At 50.7% G+C, this 16,530-nt stretch overlaps 1 protein-coding gene across 1 annotated transcript in view; it reads right to left on the bottom strand.

The window, feature by feature from the left end:
• Positions 1 to 3,965: 3,965 nt before the first annotated feature.
• HS3ST2 (heparan sulfate-glucosamine 3-sulfotransferase 2) overlaps positions 3,966 to 16,530 on the bottom strand; it is a 54,728-nt gene continuing 42,163 nt past the window's right edge. Inside the window, exon 2 of the mRNA XM_033102052.1 lies at positions 3,966 to 5,297. Within this exon, the coding sequence (XP_032957943.1) occupies positions 4,679 to 5,297 (619 nt within the window). The 3' untranslated portion in view covers positions 3,966 to 4,678. The remainder of the gene's footprint in view (positions 5,298 to 16,530) is intronic.

The following is a 16,530-nucleotide window of genomic DNA, read 5'->3' as shown; positions in this document are numbered from 1 at the left end:
TTGCTCTCACTGTCTCCCTCTAATTCTCGCTCTACTCGCTCTATTGCTCTTCCTCTCTTCCTCTCCCTCGCTCTAATTCTCGCTCTAATTCTCGCTCTAATTCTCGCTCTAGTTCTCTACTCGCTCTATTGCTCTTGCTCTCTTCCTCCCTCGCTCTACTTCTCGCTCTAACTCGCTCTATTGCTCTTGCTCTCTTCCTCTCCCTCTCTCTAATTCTCGCTCTAACTCGCTCTAATTCTCGCTCTACTCGCTCTAATGCTCTTCCTCTCTTCCTCTCCCTCGCTCTAATTCTCGCTCTAATTCTCGCTCTAATTCTCGCTCTAGTTCTCTACTCGCTCTATTGCTCTTGCTCTCTTCCTCCCTCGCTCTACTTCTCGCTCTAGTTCTCGCTCTAACTCGCTCTATTGCTCTTGCTCTCCCTCTCCCTCTCTCTAATTCTCGCTCTAACTCGCTCTAATTCTCGCTCTACTCGCTCTAATGCTCTTCCTCTCTTCCTCTCCCTCGCTCTAATTCTCGCTCTAATTCTCGCTCTAGTTCTCTACTCGCTCTATTGCTCTTGCTCTCTTCCTCCCTCTCTCTACTTCTCGCTCTAGTTCACGCTCTAACTCGCTCTATTGCTCTTGCTCTCTTCCTCTCCCTCTCTCTAATTCTCGCTCTAACTCGCTCTAATTCTCGCTCTACTCGCTCTAATGCTCTTCCTCTCTTCCTCTCCCTCGCTAATTCTCGCTCTAATTCTCGCTCTACTCGCTCTAATGCTCTTCCTCTCTTCCTCTCCCTCGCTCTAATTCTCGCTCTAATTCTCGCTCTAGTTCTCTACTCGCTCTATTGCTCTTGCTCTCTTCCTCTCTACTTCTCGCTCTAGTTCACGCTCTAACTCGCTCTATTGCTCTTGCTCTCTTCCTCTCCCTAATTCTCGCTCTAACTCGCTCTAATTCTCGCTCTACTTGCTCTATTGCTCTTCCTCTCTTCCTCTCCCTCGCTCTAATTCTTGCTCTCTCGCTCTACTCGCTCTATTGCTCTTCCTCTCTTCCTCTCCCTCGCTCTAATTCTCGCTCTAATTCTCGCTCTAACTCTTGCTCTACTCGCTCTATTGCTCTTTCTCTTCCTCACCCTCGCTCTAATTCTCGCTCTAATTCTCGCTCTAGTTCTCTACTCGCTCTATTGCTCTTGCTCTCTTCCTCTCCCTCGCTCTAATTCTTGCTCTCTCGCTCTACTCGCTCTATTGCTCTTCCTCTCTTCCTCTCCCTCGCTCTAATTCTCGCTCTAATTCTCGCTCTAACTCTTGCTCTACTCGCTCTATTGCTCTTTCTCTTCCTCACCCTCGCTCTAATTCTCGCTCTAATTCTCGCTCTAGTTCTCGCTGTAACACGCTCTAACTCGCTCTATTGCTCTTGCTCTCTTCCTCTCGCTCTAATTCTCGCTCTAACTCGCTCTAATTCTCGCTCTACTCGCTCTATGTCTTCCTCTCTTCCTCCCTCGCTCTAATTCTCGCTCTAACTCGCTCTAACTCTCGCTCTACTCGCTCTATTGCTCTTGCTCTCTTCCTCTCCCTCGCTCTAATTCTCGCTCTACTCGCTCTATTGCTCTTGCTCTCTTCCTCTCCCTCGCTCTAATTCTTGCTCTCTCGCTCTAACTCGCTCTATTACTCTTGCTCTCACTGTCTCCCTCTAATTCTCGCTCTACTCGCTCTATTGCTCTTCCTCTCTTCCTCTCCCTCGCTCTAATTCTCGCTCTAATTCTCGCTCTAATTCTCGCTCTAGTTCTCTACTCGCTCTATTGCTCTTGCTCTCTTCCTCCCTCGCTCTACTTCTCGCTCTAGTTCTCGCTCTAACTCGCTCTATTGCTCTTGCTCTCTTCCTCTCCCTCTCTCTAATTCTCGCTCTAACTCGCTCTAATTCTCGCTCTACTCGCTCTATTGCTCTTCCTCTCTTCCTCTCCCTCGCTCTAATTCTCGCTCTAATTCTCGCTCTAGTTCTCTACTCGCTCTATTGCTCTTGCTCTCTTCCTCCCTCTCTACTTCTCGCTCTAGTTCACGCTCTAACTCGCTCTATTGCTCTTGCTCTCTTCCTCTCCCTCTAATTCTCGCTCTAACTCGCTCTAATTCTCGCTCTACTCGCTCTAATGCTCTTCCTCTCTTCCTCTCCCTCGCTCTAATTCTCGCTCTAATTCTCGCTCTATTCGCTCTATTGCTCTTGCTCTCTTCCTCTCCCTCTCTCTAATTCTCGCTCTAACTCGCTCTAATTCTCGCTCTACTTGCTCTATTGCTCTTCCTCTCTTCCTCTCCCTCGCTCTAAATCTCGCTCTAATTCTCGCTCTAATTCTCGCTCTAGTTCTCTACTCGCTCTATTGCTCTTGCTCTCTTCCTCTCCCTCGCTCTAATTCTTGCTCTCTCGCTCTACTCGCTCTATTGCTCTTCCTCTCTTCCTCTCCCTCGCTCTAATTCTCGCTCTAATTCTCGCTCTAACTCTTGCTCTACTCGCTCTATTGCTCTTTCTCTTCCTCACCCTCGCTCTAATTCTCGCTCTAATTCTCGCTCTAGTTCTCGCTGTAACACGCTCTAACTCGCTCTATTGCTCTTGCTCTCTTCCTCTCGCTCTAATTCTCGCTCTAACTCGCTCTAACTCTCGCTCTACTCGCTCTGTCTTCCTCTCTTCTCCCTCGCTCTAATTCTCGCTCTAGTTCTCGCTCTAGTTCTCTACTCGTTCTATTGCTCTTGCTCTCTTCCTCCCTCGCTCTAATTCTCGCTCTAACTCGCTCTAACTCTCGCTCTACAAGCTCTATTGCTCTTGCTCTCTTCCTCTCCCTCGCTCTAATTCTCGCTCTACTCGCTCTATTGCTCTTGCTCTCTTCCTCTCCCTCGCTCTAATTCTTGCTCTCTCGCTCTAACTCGCTCTATTGCTCTTGCTCTCGCTGTCTCCCTCTAATTCTCGCTCTACTCGCTCTATTGCTCTTCCTCTCTTCCTCTCCCTCGCTCTAATTCTCGCTCTAATTCTCGCTCTAATTCTCGCTCAAATTCTCGCTCTAGTTCTCGCTCTAACTCGCTCTATTGCTCTTGCTCTCTTCCTCTCGCTCTAATTCTCGCTCTAACTCGCTCTATGTCTTCCTCTCTTCTCCCTCGCTCTAATTCTCGCTCTAATTCTCGCTCTACTCGCTCTATTGCTCTTGCTCTCTTCCTCTCCCTCGCTCTAATTCTCGCTCTCTCGCTCTACTCGCTCTATTGCTCTTGCTCTCGCTATGTCTCGCTCTAATTTTTCCTCTAACTCGCTCTAGTTCTCGCTCTATTGCTCTTCCTCTCTTCCTCTCTCGCTCTAATTCTCGCTCTCATTCTCGCTCTACCTCGCCCTATTTCTCTTGCTCTCTTCCTCTCCCTCGCTCTAATTCTCGCTCTAATTCTCGCTCTAACTCGCTCTAGTTCTCGCTCAGCTCGCTCTATTGCTCTTGATCTCTTCTCTCCCTCGCTCTAGTTCTCGCTCTAGTTCTACTCGCTCTATTGCTCTTGCTCTCTTGCTCTCCCTCGCTCTAATTCTCGCTCTCGCTCTACTCGCTCTATTGCTCTTGCTCTCTTCCTCTCCCTCGCTCTAATTCTCGTGCTAATTCTCGCTCTAACTCTTGCTCTAATTCTCGCTCTACTCGCTCTATTGCTCTTGCTCTCTTCTCCATCGCTCTAACTCTCGCTCTACTCGCTCTATTGCTCTTGCTCTCCCTTGCTCTAGTTCTCGCTCTAGCTCTCGCTCTAACTCGCTCTAGCTCTCGCTCTACTCGCTCTATTGCTCTTGCTCTCCCTCCCTCTAGCTCTCGCTCTTTTCGCTCTTTCTCGCTCCACTTGGTCTATTGCTCTTGCTCTCTCTCGCTCTTCTCGGTCTACCTCTCACTCTCACTCTCGCTCTCTCTCTCACTCTCGCTCTCTTCTCGCCTCTCGCTCTCTCAGTCTCGCTGTCACAGAGAAAAGCGTAGCGGTAGGACAGGAGGGAGCCATATTTATTTCACACGGACAAGCATGGTTCTGTTGCATGCTGAACATGAAAGCTCGTGAGGCAAGGACCCGTAACCGCAGAATATGTGCTTTTGTCCCTCGTGGAGGGCTCTCCAGGTGTTCAGATAGTCGCCGTCAGGCAGAGCAGAGAGCACAGCGCTGAGAGTCCTGGTTTCTTCCCTCCTCAAAGGCCCGGGCTCCCAGGAGTGGCTGGGTGCGTCCCGCTCTGCAGGTGCTGAGGGCAGGACAGCCTCCGGCCCCAGCACCAGGGCTGGCAGCTCAGGGGAGCGAAGCTCAGAGGGGAGGTACGTGCCACTCGGAATTAACTAGCCCGCTTTGGGTTGGGCAGCGACAGGGACAGCTGTGCTCCTAGCACAGCGCCATCACCGTGTGTAACATCCATCATAACGGGAGACCCACTCTCCTGAAAGTGGTTTCCCACGGCCTCCGAGGGCCTGGAGGGAAACCGTTCCGGATTGACCGAACACGCCAGAAGCGGGTGACTTTGCCCAGACAGACTGGGTACAGCCAGTGGCAGGGAGCCCCTGGTCTCTTGGCCATGGCTGGGCTTCCTGGGTCCAGGATGATGGAACCCAAGACAATGAAGGAGGCGGAGCCTGGGCTTGCTGGGGTGTGGTGGGGGTTGGGGGGGTCAGAGGCGCTAAGAAACAGGCTCCCAGGGGAGACCAGCACCTAGGCCACGGCTCACTCCCACCTGAAGTCCTGCCCGACGGTTTCATAAAATTTGATGTTATAAGGTCTGTAAAAGTCCCGGAGCTGGTCTATCACCTCAGGATCGATCTGCACGTGAGTTCTGCCTTTCGATTTGCCCAGGCACCGCGGCAGGAGGCTCGATTCCGTCTTTTTCAAGCAAGGGAAGCCCTTGGTCTTGTTGAAATAGAAGTGCTTGTCCGTGAGGAACCGCCGGACGCCCAGGAAGTCCTGGACCCGCCCCATCTCGCCCGCGGGGTCCACGATGAGGCGCTCGCCGCTGACAAAGTGGATCTGCGCGAGTGGGAAGTAGCGCAACCAGCTCTGCAGGTGCAGCGCGTACAGGCCGATGCGGATGGCGCCCCACGACACGTCCACCAGACCCTGCGTGCGGTTCCGGAAGGACAGCACCTCGAAGGTGGGGATGTCGGGCTTCTTGGACAGCGTCTGCGTGTAGTCGGAGATGGCGCGCGTCACCGGGTCGCGCACCACCACGATCAGCTTGGTGTCCCGCGACATGTTGAAGATCCTGCTAGGGGCCTCCTGCGTGACGAAGTAGCTGGGCGTCTTCTCCAGCGTGATCTGGCTCTCCAGGGTCCGGGGCATCAGGCTCCTGCAGGCGGAAGCAGCATGTCATCAGACCCGGCCCCCAGGGACCTGGACAGGCACTCCCCTGAACCCAGCTGAGTCCCCTCCTCTCCGCTGTGACATCTGAGGCCCTGTGGAGGAACCCACCTTAACTCCCTCCGATTCTGTTTTTCAGTCTTTAACAGGTTTGCTTTAAGACAGGAAGCGACCTCGGTGTCCGTCAGTATGGGTTAAGTAATGACGGAATAGCCGCTGAATAGACTTAGGGAGATCTGTGTGCTCTGACACGGAATGATTTCCAAGACAAAGTGGGGCAGGACCCCGGAAACTAGCAACAGCAGCAGGGAAGGGGCCTTGAGGTGGGAGCAGAGCAGACAGTCAGGGATGAATGAGGTTCTGACTTGTACTCGTATTACCTTTCACGCCGCTTGAACTGTTTACACGTTTAGCACAGTTTCAAAAGACACAAAGGCAGCCACGGAACACCGTCCTGGCCAAAGAAACTTCTCCAAATATATTCAGAGAGTCTTTTAGGGGCAAAGGCGTGTTTTGCAGGAATAGCAAGTGTTTTAGAAATGAGTTCTGTGTCTTTTCCTGCCGAAACACACCTGAAATACGCCCTTGAAATCAGTCTGGAGGAGCGAGCCATGCGGGCTGCTGGGACCTCAGTCAGACGCCGGATTCGGCGACTTCTCGGTCCCCTCCTCTTTAATCTCCTGGCTCCCCTCCAGACCGTCAGGGGTGATGGTGGAAGCTCTGTGGTCTCCTTCCCAAGTGTCTCTTTCAGACCTTGACACTGGGGAACATCCCTACCTCCCAGTCTTACTTTTTTCTGAAGGTTGTGCTTTGCCTTAAACTAGTTTTTCTGAATCCTGGATACACATTAGACCACTCGAGGAATTGGAAAAAAATACAGATTCTGGGCTCCATCCTGGACCAACTGACTAACAACGTTTGTGGGTGGGGGTTCCTGGACTGCAGCCCAACCCTGAGCATACGGGGGAGGGGCGTGGGCCTCTCGTTCTCTAAGGTGCGCCCCAGGTGATAGTCCTGACCAGCTGTGAAGGCTGAGTGGCTAAAGGAACACGGTCTGTACCTGTCCTGCTTGGCGCTGGGGCCACGGGGTCATCGGGGAGCTTTGAAGTTGCAGATGCCCGGCCCCCGCGCCCGCCCCTGAGTTACTGATTTAATGAGTCTGGCGTGGGGCCCGGGCGCAAAGCCCTCCAGTGGTCCCGTGTGCAGCGCGACTTGCCCCCCCCGCCCCCCCCAGCAGAGGCACCAGAGCCCCTCCCTCTCTGACACTAGGGAAGCCTTGGGCGAAGGACCAGGTGCACATGGCAAAGCAGAAATGGCATGAGATGCGGTCCTTTAAGTCTCATTAGACGGTCTTACACTTGGAAGTGTGGGTCGAAGCAGAGCGAGGAGGCCCTCAGTCTGGGGCCTGAGCCCTGGCGGCCGTGATGAAACCCTAAGAGCACGGCGACCCTCTGCCCGGAACTCGGCTGAACCCACCTTTCCTTTGTCCGAGCATGGTTCAGCCACACAGAGATGGGCAGTGGGCTATGTCAGGGGCTGGTGGGGCCTAGGGGTTTGGAATCAAAGAGGACTGACTTTGAGTGCCGTCGCCTGCCAACCATAAGACATGGGCACACAGCTTACTTCCCGGAGATGACGTGCTCCAGGCTCGGCCATGCTGGCTCGAATGGCAGCATTTCCTTCCTTGTTAATGGCTGAGCGAAGTACACTAGACACAGAAGGACAAATGCTATACGATCTCACTTAGCTGTGGAATTCAGCACTAGGGAGTAGAGTGGTGGTTACCGGGGGCTGGAGGAGATGGGAGAGACGGGGGTTCAAAGGGTACAGACCTTCAGTTATACGGCAAAGAAGTTCTGGGGTCCAGTGGACGTATGAGTGACTGTCATTAAGACTACACTGTGCATACCTGAAAGTTGCTAAGAGACGAGGTCTTAAAAAACGGTAACTGTGAGGTGATGTATATATTCCTGAACTTGACTGGTAACCATTTCATAATGTGTAGCATATTAAATCACCACGGTGTATATCTTTTAACAAATGGGCACACAGCCTGTACCGGCCATACAGTCTGCTAATGGACTAAATGCGTTCTCCGTGTGATGGTGTTGGAGGGGGGTACTGTGTCCTCAGGAGTGGGCTCAGCGCCCTGAGAAGAACAGACATGAGAGAGATGGTCTGGGCCCCTCTGCCATGTGAGGACACAGTACGAAGGCAGCAGGAAGAGAGTCTCACCAGGAACCAAAGCAGCTGGCACCTTGACCTAGGACTTCCGGCCTCCAGACTGAGAGAAGCAAGTCTGTCGTTCAAGCCCTCGGTCTGTCACAGCAGCCCCAGCTGACGGTCATTGACGCCGGGACAGAAACAAGCTAGCAGCTAACACTTGTGGCGCGGTGCCCGGGTCAGAGGTGGTCCTCAGCTCTGTGTCTGAGCCACCTCTCCAGCTTCACACTGACTCTAGGACGCCGGCACTCGCACGAGCCCCGTTTGTGGGCTGGGGAAACTGGGACACGCAGAACTAAAGCCAGTCATCAAAGCAACACAGCAAGGCACAAAATCTGGCTTCCAGGGTGCCTCTAACACTAGAAGGAAACGTGAGAATGTAAAATTAATCTTGGCATGAGGACTGCCTTTCTAAGCATGAGACAAACATCACAGAGGAGAAGACTGAAAAGTTAGACTATGTGACAAACGCGAGTCTCTGGGGTGGAAAAATACCATAAATAAAAGGAAAATGACTGGCCGGAAAAATATTTGCAGCATTTGAGATAGAGAAACAAAGGATGATTTCATACATATACATAAATTTTTAAAATATACTTGTTCAAAGTTCTCGCAAATCGATAAGAAAAAGAGAACCAGCTGGTAGAACAGGAGCACAGGTTATAAGGAGAGTTAACAGGAAAAGATCTATGAGTGGAAAATAAACACACGAAAAGATACTCCATCTCTCTTACAATTAAAGAAATACAAATGAAAACCTATGACGAATACTACGCACCTATAAGGCTGGAAAATATATTTTGAAAAATGATAGCAGATATAGCTGGCAAGAGTGTGTAGCCCTGCGTCCTCTCCAGTTTGGACAGCAGCATAAATCAATGCAGTCTTTAGGAGGGCAAATCGATATTATCTACCCAAAGGTAAAATGCACATACGCTTTGACCCACAATTCCACTTCTGGAATTGTATTCGCGCAGGGATTTAACGGCTGTGCACCAGGGTGTCGGTGGCAGCAGCTGTGGCAGAGATGGGCCGACACCCACCAAAGATCCCTGCTCCCCCGTCCCGGGGCAGCTCATCTCCAGGGGGCGGCTGCCCAGCCAGGACTACATTTCCCAGCAGCCCCTGCATCCAGGTGGGGTGGTGCGTAGATAGTATGGAGTCTAGTGACCAGCTGCACAGGTTAAGTCTCTCTGACTTTCAAGACGGCCATCACCCCTCCCTCCACCCTCCTGCTGCAGTCTTATACGTCTCCTGTTCTCCCCAGAGCTCTTGAAATAACGCCCAAAGGCTGCACTTCCTCTCCTCATGCTCATCCTCCACGTGTCCCTTCGCCTCCCACCCCCGCACCCTGTGCAGCAGCTGTCTGCGCACGCCCCGCAACGCCTCCCCTTTCCGTGGCATCTGAGGCGCGAGCCCACGTCCAGTTTGTCTCCTCGCGCCTCAGCGAGTGGCCCGCCCGCCACCAGTTGCCCCAGCAACACCCAGGTCTAGTCTGGATCCACCTCCACACGGCCGCCTCCCACCCGGTCTCATCGGACGCCCGTCTCGGGACCACCACATCCGTCACTCAGGGAGAGATCTGCAGGGAGCAGCTCCGCCTGTTCTCTACTTCCCAGCCTCCATCCTCAGCCGGCTGGCGCTTGTGTGACCTTCCCCAGTGACATCGACACCCAGAAAGCAAGCCGGTGCCTGGGGCGACCACGTGGTACCAAGGTTACCAGTGAAGGTGCCAACTGGTGGCTTAGGGGCCCTTCATGCCCCCTCCAGCCTCCCAAAGTCAACTTAAGTGAAAACAGGGGGAGGGGAGGAGGGCTGCGGGAGAGCCGCTGAAACTGGCAGGGGGGCTCCACTACGGACACCCCACCGCCAACACCAGGGGTCTCAGCCTCGCTGGCGACTCCGCCACGTTCCTCTGGCCAGCTTGCTCTTCCTCTGTGAGCAGCGACGACTGCAGACCTTCCCCGCTCTGCCAACGACCAAAGCCCGCCCTTTCCTGCCACTGGCAGCACAGGCGCTCACATCACCCCGCACAGAGAATCTAGAAACTCTCCACCGAAGCCCCACCCTAAGGACCTGACAGCCCCACCCCCATTCTGAAAGCTTCCCCGGCATCTGCAAACTCCCTAGTGGATGACTGAGCGAGTCAGTGACAAACACTTATTAAGCACCTACTGTTTACCAGCCACGTGCTAGGCACTGAAGTCGTGGCCCTAAAGAGAATAGATGAAGCAGTTGCCTCTTGTCTAGAGGAAGACATAATGGACAAATAAACATGTGATTACAACCGGGGGTGAAGGAAGAGGAAAGCAAGCGTAAGGAGGGAACTGAGTGGTCAGAGAGACCCAAGGAGACATTGGAGCAGCAGGTCAGGAGGTGGGCACAGGCATCATGAGAAGACCACAGGATGCGTGAGGAGACAGCAGGATAGGACAAAACCTGGTATGGATGATGTGAGATGCTACTGCAGAGAACCTAGCAAACTACACGCAGAGCAGTGAACAGTAGAACCAGTGATGTAGAAAATAAAAATCAGAACAAACTTGCCCCGGGGCTTCTCAAGTAAAAGTCTACAAGATTGAACTGACGGGAGAGAAGGGGACACAGGACAGAATGGTCATAAGCAACTGGCAATGTTACTGAAGAAACCCGAAAACAATTGGACAGAGCTATAGGCAAAGATTTAATTAAAGAGACATTTCTAGAGACAAAAGATAGCTATGCGGGCAGATCAAAAGGCCAGCCTAGTCTGAACAAAATAAAACCCACATCCATGAATCCATCCATCCATCCATCCATCCATCCATCCGTCATCTATCTATACGAACATGCATCAGGGCAAACATTTTCAATTATACGTAAAATGCAAAAGTTCTATAAGTATTACAGGTACTACAGTGGAAAAAGCAAAGAAAACAGTTTCTCTACAAATATAAGGCATACAAGGCCTTTCTTTGTAGCATAATTAAATGCCAGAAAAACATAGATTATCCATCGAGTTTTGCAGAAAAAAAGTTTGTGAGTCCCAGTATTTAGTACTGGCCAACTTGCTCGCACGTCCCATTGAAAGCCACATCATGACATTGAATACAGAATCAGAATTCACCACAGAAATGGGTCAAAAGAAAAAATGATCATCTCAACAAATCCCGAAACGGCACTCAGTAAATTCAACATTCATTGCTGATTAAAAAAATAACCTTAAGAGCTAGGTTATCTCATTTAAACCTCATCACAGTAGGTATTTGTACTATTAGTCGCATTATTCATGTAAAGAAATTTGGCAGAGAGACGTGGGCCAAAGACCCGAAGCTCTGATTTGAAGCCAGGATAAAAACCCAAGCGTTTTGACCCCCGTTCTTGTGCTGGCAACCTCAGGCTATGAGTCTCATTAAAGTTTGGCAAGACAAAGATGCCTGCTAACACGATAAATATTTAATATTGTTCTATAATTTATAGACAGTTCAATTAAAACTTTAATAAATGGCAGGATGGAAAGTCACAGTATTAGAAAGACATCTATTCTTCTCAAATTAATCTATAAATCAAATGTAATTCCAATCCAGTCGCAAGGGGATTTAAAGAATTGAATTTGACATTACAGTGATAAAGTTCTTTTGGATGAATAAATTAAGGGTCAGACTGTGTTGGGAAAAAGAATCACGGGAGGAAACTGCGACATCACCCAACATATATTATAAAGCCGTAGTCATTAAAACAGTGTGGTTCTGGCTTAGGAACAGGCGAATCGGTTAATAGAACAGAATACAAAATCAGAAGCAGCACAACTGTCCACAAAACACACGCTCAAGGTAGCGTTTCAAATCAGCTGGGAAACTAGGGATTTTGGGGACGTTACCGGGACAATTAGTGAATCAGCTGGGGAAAAAATGGAGTCAGTTTCCTCATTCACACTCCACTGAAGAAGAAAGAAAGAACTCAATGTTAAGAAGAACATAATGGAGTAAAGGATTAAAATGTGAGTAAATAAGTGTATATTCTTGAGAACTGGGAAGGCTTTGTAACCATGATGCCCACGGCAGGAAGAAAAGGAAAGACCTTACATGCGAAAGACAAATGCAGTCCCAGTAAGACAGCGTTTTGACCTGCCAGAAAGCTGAGTTATCCCGTGTTCTCCACGGCGCGCAGAAGATGCATTCTCGAATATACCATGCTAGGATTGCACATAGTTTACATTTCATGGAAGGCCCTCTAGGATTTGTCGAAGTGTTCAGATATTTGCAGAAAGATGTATATTATAATGCTCACCACAGATTTATTTCCTTAACGTAGTGAAATACTAGAAAACAACCCAAATGCACACAGTACTGTATGGATGCCATGGTGGCTGATGCATGTAGTGAAATGCTAATGCTGTGATAATAAAGAACATTCTAGAAAATGTTGAAGACACGGGGCAAATGCTGGTAGTAAATCGTAGGCAGAAAAATGCTATATGCACATGGTAACTGGTCTCCGTGTGTGCGTGTGTGTGTGCGCACGTACTTGGATATCAAAAGGAAGGACAAGAGTTTCCCCATGACATTCTAATACCTTCTTGCTGTCCTACTATATATAAAAATATATGACCTGCTGTGCTCGCCAACTTTTCCTGAAATGTGTGTAAAACAGCCTGTTCTTTGACAGCCCTACAAAACACTTCCCCACGTTGCTCCCAAAGCACGGGTAAATTCTAAATCTGAAACCTTGGTACACAACCCTGTCCATTTCAGCTAAACCACTGATAAGAGCTGCTTCAAAGGTGGGGATGCATAGATGATACCTAAGAAGGTGGAGGGGGGGTCTGGGGAGGAGAAATGGGATGGGGGTGGGGTCTCAGGGCTGGGGGAACTCGTTTTTCATTACATAGCCTTCTTGTATCCTTGGACTTTTTTTTTGTCAAGCGCATTTTTAAAATTTATTTTGCAAATGAATAGTACAGAAGAGGAAAAAATACAGGCTTTGGAGTCAGGTATGTCTAAGCTGGAATCCATTTTTGTCACTTAGTGTAGCCTTCGGCAAATCACTAAACTCTCTCTGAGCCTCAGTTTCCACATTAAAAGGGATAGAATCATACTTATTCTGCAGGTTGTGGAAAGTATTGGAGACGCCTCATGGGAAAGCCCCAGCTGTCGGCTTGTGCATAGTAGGCGCTTGTGGGCTGCAGTTATGACGGCTGATCTTGTCCCTGCCTGAGACTAGGGAGAACGGATGCAGAATGTAATTATCCATGCTGGAACAAAGCCAGGATACCTGAGTCTTGCAAAACACGCTGCTGAATGTTCAATCAAGATATGTAAGTACACACAGCGGCAGAACACACTCTGCTTTCCTCCAGGGCTCGGGAAGTGAAATGCATTTAGCAGGGCACATCTGCTCGTTTTTTAAAATTCCACAACTAATTAACCAGAATCCTCATCAGCAATCTCCACGTGGATTAGCTAAACGTGTCAGTGAATCCCGGCCCTTTCCTGTAAAACACAGGCGATTTCTTCTACCCACTGGAGCCTCCCGCAAAATGCCAGATGCCTGGGGAGTTGAATAGCCAAGTCTAACTTTTACTTAACCCACTAGAAGGGTTCTCACGCAGCAGGTCAGTCTGATAGCTCTTTAAAATTAGGAAGGCACAATAACTTAGTGATTAAACCCACAGACTCTGAAGTCGGCCTGACATGGCTCCTAATTCTAATTGATCCCTTCTTAACTGAGAAGTCCTGGGGAAGTTATTTAACTTTGGGAAGCCTCAGTTTTCTCATCTTTAAAATGGGAACAATTATGGTACTTACTGCATAGGATTATTGTAATATTAAGGATGAGGATGAGAATTAAATGTACTTTGCACAGTGTCTGGTGCTTGGCAAGGCCTCAAAAAATGTTAGCAAAACAAAGACATATGTGCCTTTTTTATTAGAAGACCCAAAGGGAGGAAAATGTCTCCGCGAAGGCAAAGAGAGGTCGTCTATTGCAGAAATATGTATGTGGCCGAGCCCTGCAACAACCAGAAAAACAAAACAAGAGAGAACATTCACTTCGTCCTCTATGTTAGGCTTGTATCTGCTTATTAAATATCCTCATGCGTGGAAAATGTTTAACAGTACGGTTCCATTAGGGTCAAAACCATTTCAGTGGTTTTCAAAGAATACAGCAACGCTCCTTTAAGAAGCAAATCTGTTTAGAAAACCCCAAGTCTGGTAATTACTGCAGTTCTGTCATGAGATCTCTCTTACATCCACGTTTTTCCAAGGAGTGGGCTGTCATATCACTGTAATTAATTATCATTTAACTCTATGCACTTATTAGAAAAGTCATTTTCTGATTAGCTAGGATGTCAAGGCCTTTCCCCCCCACCCCTCCCTGCCTTTTCTGATTGTGCAAGATTGTAATGGAGGAGACGTGGGTTTTTTCTTATTACATCAAGACTCGTGAAACGCACTGAGGTAGCCGCTGTTTAGCTGCTATTTCTGGAAATCAAACCCAAGCACAGCCTGTGCTCCAAAGGCAGCTCTTTAGACCGTTTTCTTTTTCAAGAAATATTTTTGTCCAAAGTCCTTTTTTTTCCCCTAAGAAAAAAGTTATAGGCAATGCCAGCAATCTCAGGTCTTCTGCACCCTAGTTGTGGTAAACAAAACAAAATAAAGCAAAACAACCCTGCTGCATGGGTAAAGCATAACCCACAGGCAGGTGTTTCAGGGCAGTGGACCCTCAGGGGACGCACTGAGCAAGTCCCTCCAGCTCTCTGACTCCGTTTGCACACGTATTGGGTTGAGACATGTTGCTGCAGTGGATAATGGGATGTGTCGACCTGATGCCCACGGAGCTGGCAAAGCATGAGTTCTGTGCAGGTCGACTTCACAGACTGAGTAAAGCAGACCCCCCAGCACGTGGGCGGCCGTCACCCGATCCGTTAGGGCTGCAGCAGGACAAACGGACAAAGGAAGGGCGAATACCCTCTCCTCTTGAGCTGGGATGTCCATCCTTCGCTGCCACCCGACACCAGGGCTTCTGGAATTTACACTGTCGGTGCCCCTTGTTCTTGGGCCTTATGCCACCAGCTTTTCCTGGGCGTCCAGCGCGTGGACGGCAGACTGGGGGGCTTCTCGGCCTTGTGACGCGTGAGTCCATTCCTACGATAAATCTCTTTGCGTGTCTCTAAGCAGATCCTGTTGGCTGTTTCTCTGAAGAACCCTGACTTGATGCCACTTCTACAGGGCTGTATTAGCGTCACATAAAATGTACAGAAAGTGTGAGCGTAGCGGCCTGCATGCAAGCAGTGGAAGGGTAGGAGCAAGGGCACCGCTGCTGGCTGCTGAGGAGCGGGCAGACTCGGGGTGACGGCAGGTCTGAGATGACCCCTGGGGAATGGCAGAGGGCGGCCACGGGCACGCACGAGGAGGACCGCTCCGAGATGCCAGGCCCTCTGCTCAACGTGTGACTCATAAAATGTGAACTGCCAACCGGAGAAGCCTGGACAAATGTCTCCTGGGGTTCTAGAGTGTGTTTGGGGTTCGTTCGCTGACTTGTTTGTTGTTTGAGTGTGTGGCACAGAGGTCACTTTGTGGGCTGTGTAGAATCACCTGCCTCGGGCCCACTGGTGAAAGGTGTGAGGGTCATTTCCTGCCAGTCGCCGGGTGAACCCCTCTGGTCGTTGGGTGCCAAAGGCTGGAGTCAAGGGAGCGATGGCGTGAGCTGGGGCACCGCCTGGTTTCCCAAGCATTTCCCACGCAGCCGGGGTTACGAGGGGGCGCCTCCGTCTCTTTGCACGAGGCTGGAGCTGGCCCTGGGTCTCGTGCAAGGAATCCCTTCCCTGCGGTTTTCTGGCCAAACGCGGTCTCCAACGGTGGGTCTCCTGGCCCCATGTCCAAGGGGGTGATGCGAACACAGCCCCACCCTCCAGCCACCCCTCCCCAGGTCGTACTTCCCAAGAAAGGTTTTCTGCCTCTTCATAGCAGAGAGAGAAAGGAAAGGCTGGATTTCCGTTTGTTTCGTGTTCTGAAGCATCTGTTCCCGGCTGTGTTTTGCTGGGAGACTTGGCATCTCATTCCTAAATGGGCTGCTGGGGGTTTCATCACGCGGCTGAGCTGAGCTGTAAAGCGGGGTCTGTGGCGGCCTCGGGAGGCTTTTGTGGGAGAAGCAAATGAGCCTCGGGGCTGCTCTGCTTAGAAGATAATCCGCGTGTTAACTGCTCCCACATTTAGCTCTCAGTCTTGAGAAGTGAGGGAGCCTGGGCTGCCATGTGAATCAAGAAAGACTAATTTCTGATGACCTGATCCTCGGAGAAAGCTGGGCTGGGCCAGAGATGGTCCATCGAAATTCTGACTCCAGCCGTTGGTACCCAGCGACCAGAGGGGGTTCACCCGGCGACCGTGGGCCAGACCTTCTGCTGGGCTCTGTGCCCAGGACCTCACTTCTTCCTGACTCGCCAGGTGAGGTGGGTTCCTCGAGGGAAGGGCCACACTTTGGCCCCAGTGGGGGAGCATCTCTGCACTGAGCTGGCAGCTGGGGGTGTCTCCTGAACTGGAGGCATAGGGAACAGGGTGGGGGAGGCTCGCGTCTTCCAAGCTGCCTCTCACGGAACCTTAAGAGGCCAAAACGGGGTTCGGATGGGCGTGGTGTGCCCCATAACAGGGAACAACACAGTGCTTTGGGGCTGAACACGGGTCTGGCAAAAAAGAACGATGGTCAAGGTATATACGTGTCTACGTGGGATCGGACCCCGCCTGACTCTGCACAGGGGAGAAAGCTGACAGTGGATCTTTTGTCCTCCTTTTACACAGATGGAAAAACCGAGATTAGGGAAGTGACCCAAGGCCATCCAGCTCGCAAGTGGCAGAGGTTTGAGCCAGCTCTGACCCACAGCTTGCCCTGGAGGGTGACACCGTGGGACCCGTCCCGCAGGCCGAGGGAGAAGGTACAGGGTGTGCAGCCCCTTCTGATAAGGCGTCCTGTGCCAGGGAGCCACGGGGACTCCTGCCCAAACTGGCATCCTGTTGGAAAGTGCC

This window comes from Rhinolophus ferrumequinum (assembly GCF_004115265.2).
Source record: "Rhinolophus ferrumequinum isolate MPI-CBG mRhiFer1 chromosome 15 unlocalized genomic scaffold, mRhiFer1_v1.p scaffold_54_arrow_ctg1_1, whole genome shotgun sequence".
Classification (NCBI taxonomy): domain Eukaryota; kingdom Metazoa; phylum Chordata; class Mammalia; order Chiroptera; family Rhinolophidae; genus Rhinolophus; species Rhinolophus ferrumequinum.
Note: the sequence above shows the minus strand (reverse complement) of the source record. Positions and strands in the feature narration are given on the sequence as shown.